Below are 13291 nucleotides of genomic sequence, written 5' to 3' on the forward strand. Positions count from 1 at the left end.
TAAAATAAAGAGACCGTGGAGAGGAGAGGAGAGGAGAGGAGAGGAGAGGAGAGGAGAGGAGAGGAGAGGAGAGGAGAGGAGAGGAGAGGAGAGGAGAGGAGAGGAGAGGAGAGGAGAGGAGAGGAGAGGAGAGGAGAGGAGAGGAGAGGAGAGGAGAGGAGAGGAGAGGAGAGGAGAGGAGAGGAGAGGAGAGGAGAGGAGAGGAGAGGAGAGGAGAGGAGAGGAGAGGAGAGGAGAGGAGAGGAGAGGAGAGGAGAGGAGAGGAGAGGAGAGGAGAGGAGAGGAGAGGAGAGGAGAGGAGAGGAGAGGAGAGGAGAGGAGAGGAGAGGAGAGGAGAGGAGAGGAGAGGAGAGGAGAGGAGAGGAGAGGAGAGGAGAGGAGAGGAGAGGAGAGGAGAGGAGAGGAGAGGAGAGGAGAGGAGAGGAGAGGAGAGGAGAGGAGAGGAGAGGAGAATCTTGCTCTGACCAGGAGCAGCCAGGGCTGTTTTGCTGCTGGTTTCTAAGTGGTTTCACTTATCTCTTTCCTCCTCCACTACCTGAGGTTTCAAATGCTCCAGGGAGATGTCTCCATTAACCACAGTTTTCTTTGGCAGTTATATTTCATTACCGACTCTCTTCCAGCTAATCCTTCCCAGCTTTTGTTGTTGTTATTTTTATTATGATTATTTTTACAAACCCTTTGTTTCCAGCTGTACTTAACCTGGCCGTGTCCCTTTAAATACCACAGCCTGGGCAAAATAGGGGATCAGTCCTCTGACAGGAGCTAAAGTCCTGTTTGATCTGGATTAGATGCTGATTTTGCTTACCAGACTAAAGACCGAGGGGGACCATGCATTGCCTGTGTTTGCACAAACCTGCCTGGTTACATTCCTCTTCTTCCCTGTGTCCAGCCGAAAGGGCGAGCGCAGTGCTGTGCGCACAGCTTGAAATCAAAGCGGAAAATGGTCACTTTAGCTGGCAACGGAAGAAAATGGAGGTGGGAGGACAGAGCCTGCAGCTGCGTGCTGTGCCGAGGAGCTGCAGACGCTCCTAGGGGTGCAGGCAGGCTGCCACCACCAGCTGGTTCCCATGCGCATCTCCCAGCCTCGGGCAGAGACCACGTCCTGTGTCCCAGCGAGCCCAGCAGGTCCCACCAGGACCCCCCGGCCCGGCCTGGCTCTCTGAGGAGCCATCTCATGATGGGTTTGACTGGGATATGAGGACGCCAAGGGCACAGCCATGCCCTGTACCCAGTATTTCGTACTTGCTGCAGGCTTTCCCATCCCCACTGTGCCTCATTTCCATGTACTCCTGCCTCTTCTCCTGCCCTTTTCTTGCTTCCCCCTGCCCACAGGACAAGCGTTTCCTCTGCCCCCTCCAGCCCCATCCTCTCCCACCTCCGCTCTGCCCTGGGGCTGGGCTCCCGTCCCACACTCCCCTCCCACCACAGCGCACCGTGGCCAAGCTGGGCCCCCACAGAGGTGGCCAGGGCCACCGCTGAGGTCAGGTGCTGGCGGGGGGAGACCCTGCCGCCCCCGTTGCACAGGCACGTACTGCCAGCAGAGCCAATTTAAACCTCCCCCTGCGGCTGTCGCTGTGTCGAAATGTCAGGACTCGCTGCGAGGCAGCGAATCGTGCAGCCGCCGGGAGTCCCTCACCATGCAGGAGCTGTGGCTCGTTGCCAGAGCAGGGGGCACGAGTGCAGGCTGCAGGAGAAACCTGGGGCAAAGCGTCAGACCGTACCCGTACCCACTGCCAGAGCCCAGGGAGCCCCTCTCACGAGGCCCCACAGCCCCATGTTCTGACCCCATTCCCACCACACGCTGGGCTCATGGGTGCCCCTGAAAGCTGTCAGCCCAAGGGTTGCATCGCTGTGGCTGTACCTCATGGGTGACACCAATTTCAAATGCAAAAATCCCCCAAATCCCCCAAATCCCGAAGCTAGAAAGCTCAATCTGCTGGATGTGGGGAGGCTCATGGCCATGCCACTGCTGTAGTCCCAGCCTGCACAGCGGGAAGGCGAGCAGGCAGTGACATTGCTCTCCTGGGCAGGGACGTGTCCCCAAGGGCAGCGTGGGTCTGCTCAGCGATGGCAAGGGCACGTGGGGAGACGCAGAAACACAGGGCCACACAGGAGTTTGCCAGGGCAAAGTGATGTTGCATTATGGCACATGTGGGTGAGAAAGGGGAATTTTTTTCCTCCTGTTGGTCCGTGGGGAACACTTGTGGCAGGAGGTGGCCTTGTGGCATGCCCTGGGCACCATTCGTTGCCAACCAGGAGGAGGTGAACAGGCCAGGCCAGAAAGTATTGGGGACCCGTTGGTGCTTGGAGGAAAAGCGACTGAATAATTTGGGAGGTCTCACCCCTGCTCTTGTGCCCTTTGTGGGTTTGGTAGCACCTGCTCTAAGCACTTGTTGGCCTGTGGGTTTGCTCGTGACACAGCCCAGCAGCTCCTCCAGCACCAGCAGGCCTTGGGCTCAGGGAGGTGGGGCAGGAGGATGGGATAAGCCTGGGGCACGGTACCCGGACAGGCCAGCAGCAGGAGAAGCCAGCCCAAGGGCCTCAAAGGCAGAACAGAGAAGGGCAGGAACCCTCCTGCCCTTCAGGATCCCAACATCCCTCCCAAGGGGGTACAGGACTGGCCGGAGGGGATGGGACAGGGCAGCCTGGATGTGATCCCACCTTAGGCCTCACTGGGCCTGTCGGATCCAGTGGCGGTGCCACGAACCCCCAGCTGGTCCCCATTGCCACCACTAATCCCCACTCAGCTGCTGCCATTCCCCTCTCATCATCCTCACACTAATGCCAGGGCTGCAGCCACACCAGCCGCTCCCTCCCGTCCCCACCCTGCAGAGGCTCCAGCATTTTTTTTTTCCCCCCGCTAACACGGCGTCTTGTGTTTAGTAGCCTCCTTCTGCTGTCACAGGCCGACCTATTTCTCACAAATCCTGACTGCTCTGGCCTTAAAACATCTTGACGCAGTGCTGAAACTGGCCTTGGCATAGCAGCGAGGCCCCGATTAAGCAGGATTGGTGTGAACTTTGCAGCCAGCAGACCGCGGCTGCGAGAGCAGAGCCGCCGCAGCACGGCTCGAGGCTGGGGACCCCACATGCTCATCGGGATTAGTCGGACCGCACTCGTGATTAGAAAAAGGGACACCACTGCTCAGCCTGGCCACCCGCTCCTCGCTGCCCACAGGCTGCTCCATGCCACGGGGTGCTGCAGGACAAAGCCAGGCAGGCAAGAGATGCCCTCCTCCGTGCACACAAAGCCTGAGCATTCAGGTTGCAGGGATGGGGGCTGAGAGCTCCACGCCCAGCATGGCAGGACTGCTTCCTGTGTTATTCCTTGTGGGAATGAGTGTCAGTGCCTACCCGTGGGCCCCTTGCCAGGGACCCTTCCTGTAAACATCCACTTGGCACAGCTCAGCCACACGGAGGTCTCAGGGGGAGAGGGGGGGTTGTCAGGAAGGTTGAAAATCCCAGAGGTGGAGTAATGTGGATGTCAGGCTTCAAGTGGTGCAGGATTCTCTTCCCTGGGAAAAAAACCTTCTTCAGGCTTGCTCTCGTACAGAGGTAATGGTGTGGGCAGCACGACGTCCTGGCAGGGACTGCTCCTCCATCACACACCTCTGCACGGGCAGTTCCTGGGGAAAGAAGACAACACAGTGATGGGTCCCAGTGGATAAGCTACAAAGAGGCAAGGGATCTTAGTCCAGATTTGAAAAATGAACACCTATTTAGGAAAATTTCATTCAGGGGTGGAAATTGGACCAGAAATCTTCCAGGAGCTCTGTGACAGGCAAAGTTCCCTGGACCAGCTGGGGGGAGCCGAGCTTGGAGAGGTCTGTTTAGGTTGATATTCCTACAGCCTTGAAGATGATCGGGAAGTCCACCACAGCACAAGCCATCTACCTGCAGAGAGGTCAGGATCCCCATGCCTGGTGCAGGACAGTGGCTTGTAGCAGACCCCCTGGAGCCCCAGTAAGGGGGAGCAGCAGCTCACATACCAGGACAGGCTGGGGAGCATCTCTGTGTGGAGGCTGGGCAGATCCTGGCCTGGCCCCGCCAGCTCCCAGGCTGTGTGCTGTTCCTACAGAACGAGCCTGAGCTGTCCCATCCCCTGACCCCTGGGATGGGAGGTGGGGAGGAGGGAGGTCTGCCACCCTCCTGCTTCAGCTCACCCAGCTGACAGTCCCACCTGGGCTCCTGGACTGATCCCACTCCTGGGCTTCCCCCATGCTGGAAATGGGCACCCTGCTCCAGGCAAGGCAGGGACTAGGGCTGGATGTGGCCGGGGGCTGCGCGTGGTGCTGCAGGGCCCCGGACACCTTCCCATGACAGCAACACTATCGTGGGTCCAGCTCGCCCACCAGCAGAATGCAGTGGCCCACCGTGGTCGGGGGGGCAGAGCCATGGGACCCTCACCACCTCCAGCCTCCGGCCCTCCCCGGCCCTGAGCCTCCTGCTGGCAGGAGGTCACGCCTGGCCGGTGGTGCTCGCGGCAAGCCCGCCATCCGGCTGGGCTGAAGCACATTTTGTTCGGCGCTTCCTGCATCCTGCCCCCATCCCTCTGCCGGGGCGGGGGGGCACGGGTCAGCCCGGGGCCAGGCCGCTAATTGCAGCCTGCAGCCCGGCAGGGCCGAGGCGGCCGGCAGCCCACGGCCTCTCCGGCACTGCTTGGTTCTTCCCGGTGCAAAGCGCCGCTGGCATCGCTGCTGTGCCCCAGCTGAGCTGCTCTGCAGCCCCAGGCCAGGCTCCATCCTTTCCGGGCATCGCTTGCTGGTGCCTTCCCATGCGAAGCCACTGAAGTCAAAGCAAACTCACCTCCGTGCCCTCTCTGTGCAGGGCCAATGGCAAGTTTGGTTGGCCTTCCGGTAGCTCCTTTTCCAAGTGTTTAATGAGGATGTTAATTAAGCGCGACCCCATGCCATCCCTTGTGGTACCACCCAAGCAGCTTCCTCAGCGATGTGCTGAGCTCGTTATTATCATCTCCTGCTCCCCGCGATGCTGGGCGCAGCCACGCAGCCCGCCCAGCCTGGGGAGCAGCCCCCAGAAGCATCGGGGTGGGCAGGAGACCCACCTCCCAGGCCCTACCCTGCATGTCCCCTGCTAAAACCCGTATCCTCCTGCAAACACCGTGTGCCCTGCTCCCATTCACATCCCCTGCCAGCACCCACAGCCCTTCCATGCACCGGCTGGAGGAGAGCACGCAGCGAGAAGGACGCAGATGCAGCAGGGCTGGGCTCAGTGCAGCAGCAAAGCCAGGGGCTGCGGAGTCACTCCCAGACCAAAGACCCATACGGGCTCCACGCACCAGCTGCAGGGCACCACAGGCACTGTCTGCCTCACTGTCCTGCTCCAACTCTCCCTGCCCACAGGGGCTGGGTGCTGCTCACATCTCCCTCCACTCCCAAGGGGCTCCCTGGATCATTTGGGCTGCCACAAAGCTCCAAATTGGGGTGATGCCTGTAGAGGTAGGAGGGACATGTGTCCATGCAGCATGTTCCCAAGGCTGGACACACAGCACCAAGCACAGACTGGTTGGGGGTGACATGGCCAAGACCCCCCAGCTCCACACCTGGCCCCAGACTTGGGGGGAGAGGGCAGACACCTGGGTCTGGCCCTGCAGGGCAGCCCATGGCTATGGCTGCTGGGGGATGAAGCAGCTCCCTGCTCTGCCCCCCATGGGGTCGGGGCTCTGCATGTCATTCTCTGTTTCTGCGCCCTCCCCAGGACACTCTGTCAGCATTGGTTAAGGGCTGACCCCCCTTCTCCCCCCTCCCCCCAGTATTCACAGTCCCAAATGTTATCCACAGTCATAAAAACACAGCCAGACTCCTTTTCTCCAGAATGCACCCCCACACATGTTCCCACTAAGTGATTTCTGCTGTTGCCCAAGCATCACGAACTGGGAAACATCTCCCCACACACCCTTGCTAGTGTCACGCTGGTGCAGGGCTATGCATGCCCCGGGGCACGAGCAGGGGCTGTCTGTCCACACCAGCCATGCAGATCCGTCCCTCACCCCGCTGGCTTGGCTCCATCCCCACGAGCTCACCATCCCGGGCACGGGATAGCAGCGCACGGGGCACGGCGGATAGCAGTGCCCAGCTCCCACCCACACTCCTGCCTCTAGGAGCAGCCGGCCATGGGGGCAGCCAGGTCGAAGGCTGCTGGGGATGGAGGCTGGGGACATTCTCCTGGGCGCCCTGAGGCGCTTCCTGCAGTGCCTGTCCTGGGCAGGTCGCTGCCCACAGGCAAGGAGCCCACGCACCGTCCTTCCGTCGCTGCCCTGTTGCCCTCCCTCCCTCGGGGTGCACATCTGGTCAGCAGATGCTGGAGCTGGGACAAAGCTCAGCTCCATCCCAGGGCTCGGCACACACCAGCCTCCTTGTTGGGGCAATGCTCCTCATACTCCCGTGCAGCCGGCACCCCTCCCTATGGGTAGGGAGTACTGGTTTCCACCCCCCTGGCATAATGGGGAGCACGACACGGCACCCCAAGCCTTGGCATGCCTGGCACAGTGCCACAGCCGGCGTCCCCTGTCCCGCTGACCCAGGGTCCTGCACAAAACTGGCCTGGACACCTGGACAACTGCCTCCCCAACGCCGATGCCACCTCACCTTACCTTGAAGAGTTCCCTTCTCTACGGGTTCGTTTTGTACTTGTCCTGACAAAACGAGTCTCAATGCAGTTATCTGTGGCATGTTAATTATATTGTTTTACAAAAACAAATGGCATGCGCTCCACGGCAAAACTCCAGGCAGGTCAGGCTGTGAAATATACCTGGGAGGAGACAGGGATGGCTTAACCCAGCCACTGCTGGGATGAAACGTGCAGATCTCGGCGTCGGTGCAGTTCCTTGGTTATCGCTTCATTTCACTGCTGCGTCTCCCTTGCAGGGATGTGGTGGGGTCCCCACGGTGCCGACACTCTCCCTGTTGCTCGCAGACACTGGAGTAGAGCTGGGTGCAGCGGTGCATCTCCACGGGAGGTGCTGAGATGTCCTGGTGTCCCAGCCCTGGGCAGGCACAGGGTCCACGGTGAGCCCCTGCCAAGGGGCTGGGCCCATCCCAGGGGTGGGAGATGACGAAAAGCGTGGAGTGGCAAGCTCAGGAGCTGGAGGCTATCCCCGGGGTACCCTCGCAGAGACGCAGCATCTCCCCTCCCTGCACGCCCACAGTGCGGCGATTCCCTCCCTGCCGCTCCAGGGCATGAGGAAAGGGGGTGACCACACACACCCGTGTACCAGGGGAGGATCCTCCACCGCCCGGCACGGCCACCGTGCAGCCTTTGCTGGGGACCCACCACGAACCACCAGGAGCAAAGGGACAGGAGTGCATCTGGTGCAACAAGCGCACAGAGGCCATGGGTGCCGGCCGCTGCGCAGGCAGCACGGCGGGCACGAGGGGGCCAGAACTGTTTGAAACGGGGATGGAGAGAAATAACAAAGCTGTAAATCATGACACAAAACATGCATTCATTTTATTCACAAAAACAGCCTGGATCGCTAAAACATTACAAACAGCATTTCAATTTAATGATGTAGAGAGCTGGAGAGACGGGGATTTGAACAGAAGAGAAATATCACTTTTCATAACTGCTTCAGCACAGGTCCTGCAATATTATTTTTATTTTGATTTTAACTTCAGTAAGTTTACAAAAATTACTTCTAGAAGTAAACCATTGCAATTAGGATTTTTTTCTGTATGCAGTATTTCTTGTTCTATATTAATAAACTAACAATGACATTTTTTTCTTTTTTTTTTATTCTTTTTTTTCCTTTTTCAAAGACCACCATTTTTTGTAGCAATTGTTTTCTTCCATCTTTTATACCAAACCTCTTGCTGGTTAAACTTACATACGTGAATGGCTAGGAGAAGGGATACTACATCGCTTTAAACATATTCTCATTTATAAACATGAAGTTGAGGCATTCTAGAAACTATCCACTCTATTGTATGATGGGAAATAATCAAATAAAAAGTATAAATGAGGGTGCAATTAAACAACTGTGCTAAATTACAGTAGTGCTTATTAGTAACTAGATTTTAAAAGGTTACTGTAAATTTACATTCCCTACACAAGTACTGCATCTTTCACACATAAACAACATCAACACCAAAACACAGAAAGAAACTGATTGTCCATACTCTGTCTATTAAGTCTTGGTACTTTACAGATCCATTGTTTTTTTCTTTTAATTATTTTATTTGAAAAGCAGTTAAATGTCTGACTAGGACTCGAAGATGTTAAACAAACGCAAAAAAAAAAAAAAAAATTATAAAAACAGGAATGAAATTTGCGAGAAAATATTTTTGGTTCTAAAGAGACACAGGTGCATCCATTCATTTCAGCCAAAAATCCCTTGCCTGAGACAACACAAGCAAGCAGTGACATTGCACTTGGATGACAGAGCTTTGGGATTCCCGTTCCTACTGAAACCATCTGAACGCGGCTCCTGTAGGAAGCATCACCTTCTGGAAAGGAAGAGAGACAGGGGAGGGAGGAACAGAACAAAGAAGGGACAAGGCGTTAGGCTGGGGCCAGCTCAGCTACCTCCACGCGCAGCCGCTGCTGGGGGCCACCGGCCCGGCTCCCGGGGCAGCAAGTGCCCAACAGCAGCGCCAAGGCCATCAGGGACGGCCACTCGGCCACACGGGCTGGCAGCCCACATGAGGCACAGCAAAGCCCACCCAGGACACTGGTCCACAGCCGTCACGGGCACCTGGCCCCACTAAGGCCAGGCCCAGCACCCCCGGCAGGCTCTGCACAGGGCCACGGGCAGCAGCTGAGCTGCTGCAGGGGCAGTGGCAGAGGCCTCCATGCTGGACACCGGCCTGCGTGGCCCTCCCCGCAGCACCCACCCAGCCTGGCTCCCCTCCTTCCCAAGCCCCTCCGAGGGTGTGGGGGGGAAGGTCTGGCCAGCCCTGGGCTCCCCAGGGGGCACCTGGAAAAGCCACCCCCCGATTGTCCCCGCACCATGCAGACACAATGGCATGGCCTCCGGCTTCCCCTCTGGCTGATAGCAAGCACAATGGCTGGGCCGCCACTGCCGTGGCAGGCACAGCCAGCTCGTCCTGTCCCCTTCTGTCCCCTCATGTCCCGTCCCATCCAGTCTCCTGCAGCCTGCCCACCGCGGGGTCCCTGGCCACCCACCCATGTCAGGGACGGACAGACAGACAGCAGGCAGAGAAACCGAGCGCCCAGCCACATCCTGCAGTGCACTGCATCGCCTCAATGCCCACCCCAGCTGGCAGAGAGCTGTGTGAGGGCACAGGGAGGGAAACTGAGGCAGGGAGTAAGCTGGCTGGGCTTGCACAGCACCTGAAGAGGGCTATGATGCCTCACAAGTGCAGGCTGGGGCTCTTGCTGCACAGCCCCAGCACCACCTCTCAGCATCTCACTAAATGGGGGGGGGGGAAGAGGGATGAAGCCGGCCACTAACATGGTCCGACCCTGACCAGGCTCAATCCTGCATGGGACAAAGTACCTGACACCACACAGCACCTCTCTGAAGCCACCTCCAGGAAAGGAAAGAGGAGAGATCTGGCGTGGGGAGAAAGCTCCAAGAGAAGTTCTGTGCCCCTCTGAGAGGAGGACCTGGCTACCCAGAAAGAGGTGGGACATTTCCCACCCCTTTGATGGCTAGAAGTGGGAAGCCAGAGTTTATGAGACCACAGGTGGCCTGTGCAAGGACCATGATGTTAGCAAGGCCAAGCGATGTTAGCCAGAACACAGCAACATGATCACCAAGAGGATGCGCCTCAGAGGGGACAGCAGGCCAAAACCTAGGGCGCCCATGAAAGCTTCCTCCTTCAGTTTCTCCACATCCAAATGAGCACGAGATACCAAAGGGAAACAACCCCAGGCACTGAACCAAGGCTTGGTGAGGCCATCCCTCTTCCCAGCCCATCCTGAGCTCACTCTTCCTGGTTAGGAGAAGCTGCAGGGAACCAGTGGGTTTTCTGAATCCGCCCTTCTTGCTGTCCAAGCGTCCCACCTGCCCCGCTGGCCCTAGAGCCTCAGCCCGCAGCCACCACAGCAGGACACCAGTGGCGACTGGTTATTCAGGCTTTTTAGACGTGCAGATAAAGCTTAATGGCAGGATGGGGATTTAGCCTGATTTTTATGTTGCCATAAAGGTTTAATTCTATTTTTTTTTTTACTGCTTGATTTTAGATCAATGTTTAATCACAGCTGCGGCCCCTGCCCGGGCTCTCTGAGGATGCTGCTACCCACACGTGTGGCTGGCAGGCTGACACAGCCCAGCAGGGTCACTGAGGGCTGCTCTTCTCCCAGTCAGCTCTAGCACAGGCCCCCATGGTGGGGGACAACGCTTCAAAAAAGCCCTATCAATTTTTCAGCCCAACTTCAGCACCGCCACGTGCTGATGCCCAGGCAGGACCAGCAGCCCATGGAGCTGCCCAGGTATCAGCACCTCTGCCCCCCCAGAACCACCGCCACCTCCAGGCAGGGCTCCAGGGCACTCAGGTGGCAGTGGCTCTGGTGTCTGCCCTGAGGCTGGCCTAAGGCAATGCAGCCACCAGTGCTGGATGATGTGGGCCGAGACCGAATGACACAACTGACCTTGGGACATCAGCCCAAGGGTCCCTCTCCCAGCCACACAGCGACACAATCTTGTTCGGCCCTACCAAGATCAATGCACAGCACAAGCTGATATCCTGACGGTGGCATTCCAGGAGGATCTGCTCCAAAAGGGAGATGGCAATGCCCCAGAGCAACCTATGTCTGCTCAAGCATCACCAACTTTTCCTCGACCTCAACAATCCTGCACCCAGGAAGGACAGGCCTCAATGCCACAAAACTGAGCAGCTCTAAACTCCCAGCCAGCTGCGGAACAGGAAAACAACCAATGGGGTGACCATTTCTTGGGCTCCCCAAGCTATTTATCGTCCCCAAACCAGAACTGTGCCGGGAGAAGGAAGCAGCTCCTCCAACTGATGCGAGCTCTGATTCTATTGACCCGCTTTAGGACTCTTCCGAAGAGATGAACTTTTTTTTTTTCCTTTCTCCCTTTTTCCAGATCACTGACTCAGCAAATTAGAACAAGAATATAATTTAGCAATACAGCGGTTTTTGAAAGACACAGTCCCTCTCTCCTCATCCCCACCGCCCAAATAGATTTTTTTTCCCCTTCACTATTCATTCAGAGCTGATGCTAATTGAAAACGTAGAACATGGTTAGGGAAACAGTGGGTTATCTCTTTGGGAAGAGCAGTGTAGGGGCAATGCCCTCGTGCCAGGACGCACGATCCGGCTGATGTCAGGGTGACTTCTAGCCTTTGCCAGCTTTGTGGGTGCACTCAGCAGCAGGAGGAGGACAAGGAAGCACAGAGGCACAGCTGATGTCTGGATGTGCTCCCACAGAAATCACACCCAGGTTAGGCATGATATATGGGGGAGCCCGCAGACAGCTCTCAGCCCAGCACAGCTGCTTCCCTGCACCCCAAGCCTTCATCCACATTGCACCCACCAGGGCTGACCACGTGCTATGCCAGGCATGCATGGCCCAGGGTGAATTTGAATCCCGTGAGACCAGGGGCTGCATCCCACAGCACAGCAGCTGCCCCTGGCACTCCCCCACTCCTGGCAATGCACGGAGTCAGGGATGCACCTGAGTGAGCCTCACCAGACTCTGCCCTGGGGAGAACAAACATCACCCCAGCACAGACGCAGCGGCCCCACATGCCAAATGTGCCCTCGCCTGCGTCCTGCCCAACACGCGTGCTGCAGCCACTTCCCACCCAAAAACATGGGCGTCCTCGCTCCCTCTTGGAACAAAGAGCATGCTGAAGGGCTGGGCTCCTAGTGCACCGCAAACACAGGCTTCGCCACCACTACTGCTCACAAGCTCTACCCTGAAAGACACCTCTGCCATCCTCTGAGCCAGCCACCGGGTTAGAAACTGCTCCCTGGCTTGTGGAGAGCTGACACTGTGACCCCTCTACGGATGCTGGCACTGGCGTTCAAGCAGATGCCAACACAAGGGCCACCATCACCCTGGGGTGGGGAGGGAGCCCAGCGCTCACCCCAATACATAAGGAAGGGCAAGGGCAGGGACAGGGGCACTGGGAAAGCACACAATTTGTGGTGAGAACTGTTAATGGAAAAGAAAAAAAGTAAGAAGTACCAGGTGTTTTATTATCTAGGGCAAGATCCGAACCCAGGAGAGCAGCCCAAGGAAGGGTTAGGGTGCCTGACAGGGGCCGGTTACCTCCAGTGCTGCAGAAGGCTTCTTTTTGAGTTCTTCACATTTTCGGAATTTGCAAATCTGGTGGCCAGTTTTGCGATTCCTACAACTGCTGCACTGCTCGCAGTTTATCCGTCTTCGGCAGGGCGGGCACATGCCACATCTTTTCCGTTTCTTTTTCCCCGAATTGATGGCAGATGCCAATTCATTCTGCATTGGATACTCTGCCAAGCCAGCCATATGGAGCGCGCTCTCTGCCAGAAACACGCCAGCAGGGGTCATAATGAAAAGGCCTGGGTTGATGGGAAAAGCCCCCAGGTAAGGAAAATCAGAGGGGCTGTTCATTGTCTCTGCAGCTGAGACTGCCTCCATATCAGAGATACCAGTCCCATGGTCGCTTGCTAGAGGAATATGCTCCTGTACCACTCTTTTGAGCATTTCTGTCGACTGAGCAAACTGTTGTAGGGCGTTCTGTCCTTCTGAGGAGATTTCTGACACCCTGTCTAATTTGCTCAGCATACTAGAGATGTTTTTGTGCTTTGAGGTAGAATTACTTTTTTCCACAGTTGCTTCGTTGCCATTAGTTAAGGGGTTGCCTTTCTCTGAATGTTCGCTTACCGAGCTGCTGCTACCAAAGGTGGAATAGTGGGAGAGTGGACGGGACTTCTTAAGACTTTTGTTCAAAGGTTCACTTATTATTCCACTTTTGTTCCTCCTTTCGGAGTTGACAGGGGGATGAGAGTCATCTTGATTATTTTTTTCCGTCTCTGGCTTGTTCCCAGTGTCTTGATGGGAGCCCGAATTCGACATGGTGCACGGAGCAGAACAACAAAACCAAACCAAAAAAAAAGCACCCCAAAACCAAAGCAGAAGACCCCCAAAGCCCTTCTTGTAGCACCAGCACACCAGCCACCGGAGAAAGCTTAAACGGGAACGCTCATGAACGGGGCGTATCCTCCAGGGTCGGCTGCAAAGGTCTTCAGTACAATTTCAGTGCAAAGACATACTCTGCGGCTCTGATACAAAACATACGGCTCTGGAAGTAGAAAATAAAAGAGAGTTAGTCCTGGCAAGAGCAAACAGGCTTTTCAAAGCA

The 13291-nt window shown here is 56.6% G+C and overlaps 1 protein-coding gene across 7 annotated transcripts in view; it reads right to left on the reverse strand.

Moving 5' to 3' along the window:
• Positions 1 to 7441: 7441 nt before the first annotated feature.
• Positions 7442 to 13291, reverse strand: part of CXXC5 (CXXC finger protein 5) — a 34117-nt gene continuing 28267 nt past the window's right edge. For 6 of the 7 annotated variants that reach the window (XM_072023370.1, XM_027468410.3, XM_027468411.3 and 3 more), the window contains exons 2-3: positions 12220 to 13231; positions 7442 to 8461 (exon numbers count right to left, since the gene is read on the reverse strand). In XM_072023370.1, coding sequence (XP_071879471.1) covers positions 8417 to 8461; positions 12220 to 13005 — 831 coding nt within the window. In that variant the 5' untranslated portion in view covers positions 13006 to 13231 and the 3' untranslated portion in view covers positions 7442 to 8416. The remainder of the gene's footprint in view (positions 8462 to 12219; positions 13232 to 13291) is intronic. The other variant, XM_027468412.3, reaches the window with a different exon arrangement.

This window comes from Anas platyrhynchos, chromosome 14 (assembly GCF_047663525.1).
Source record: "Anas platyrhynchos isolate ZD024472 breed Pekin duck chromosome 14, IASCAAS_PekinDuck_T2T, whole genome shotgun sequence".
NCBI lineage: Eukaryota > Metazoa > Chordata > Aves > Anseriformes > Anatidae > Anas > Anas platyrhynchos.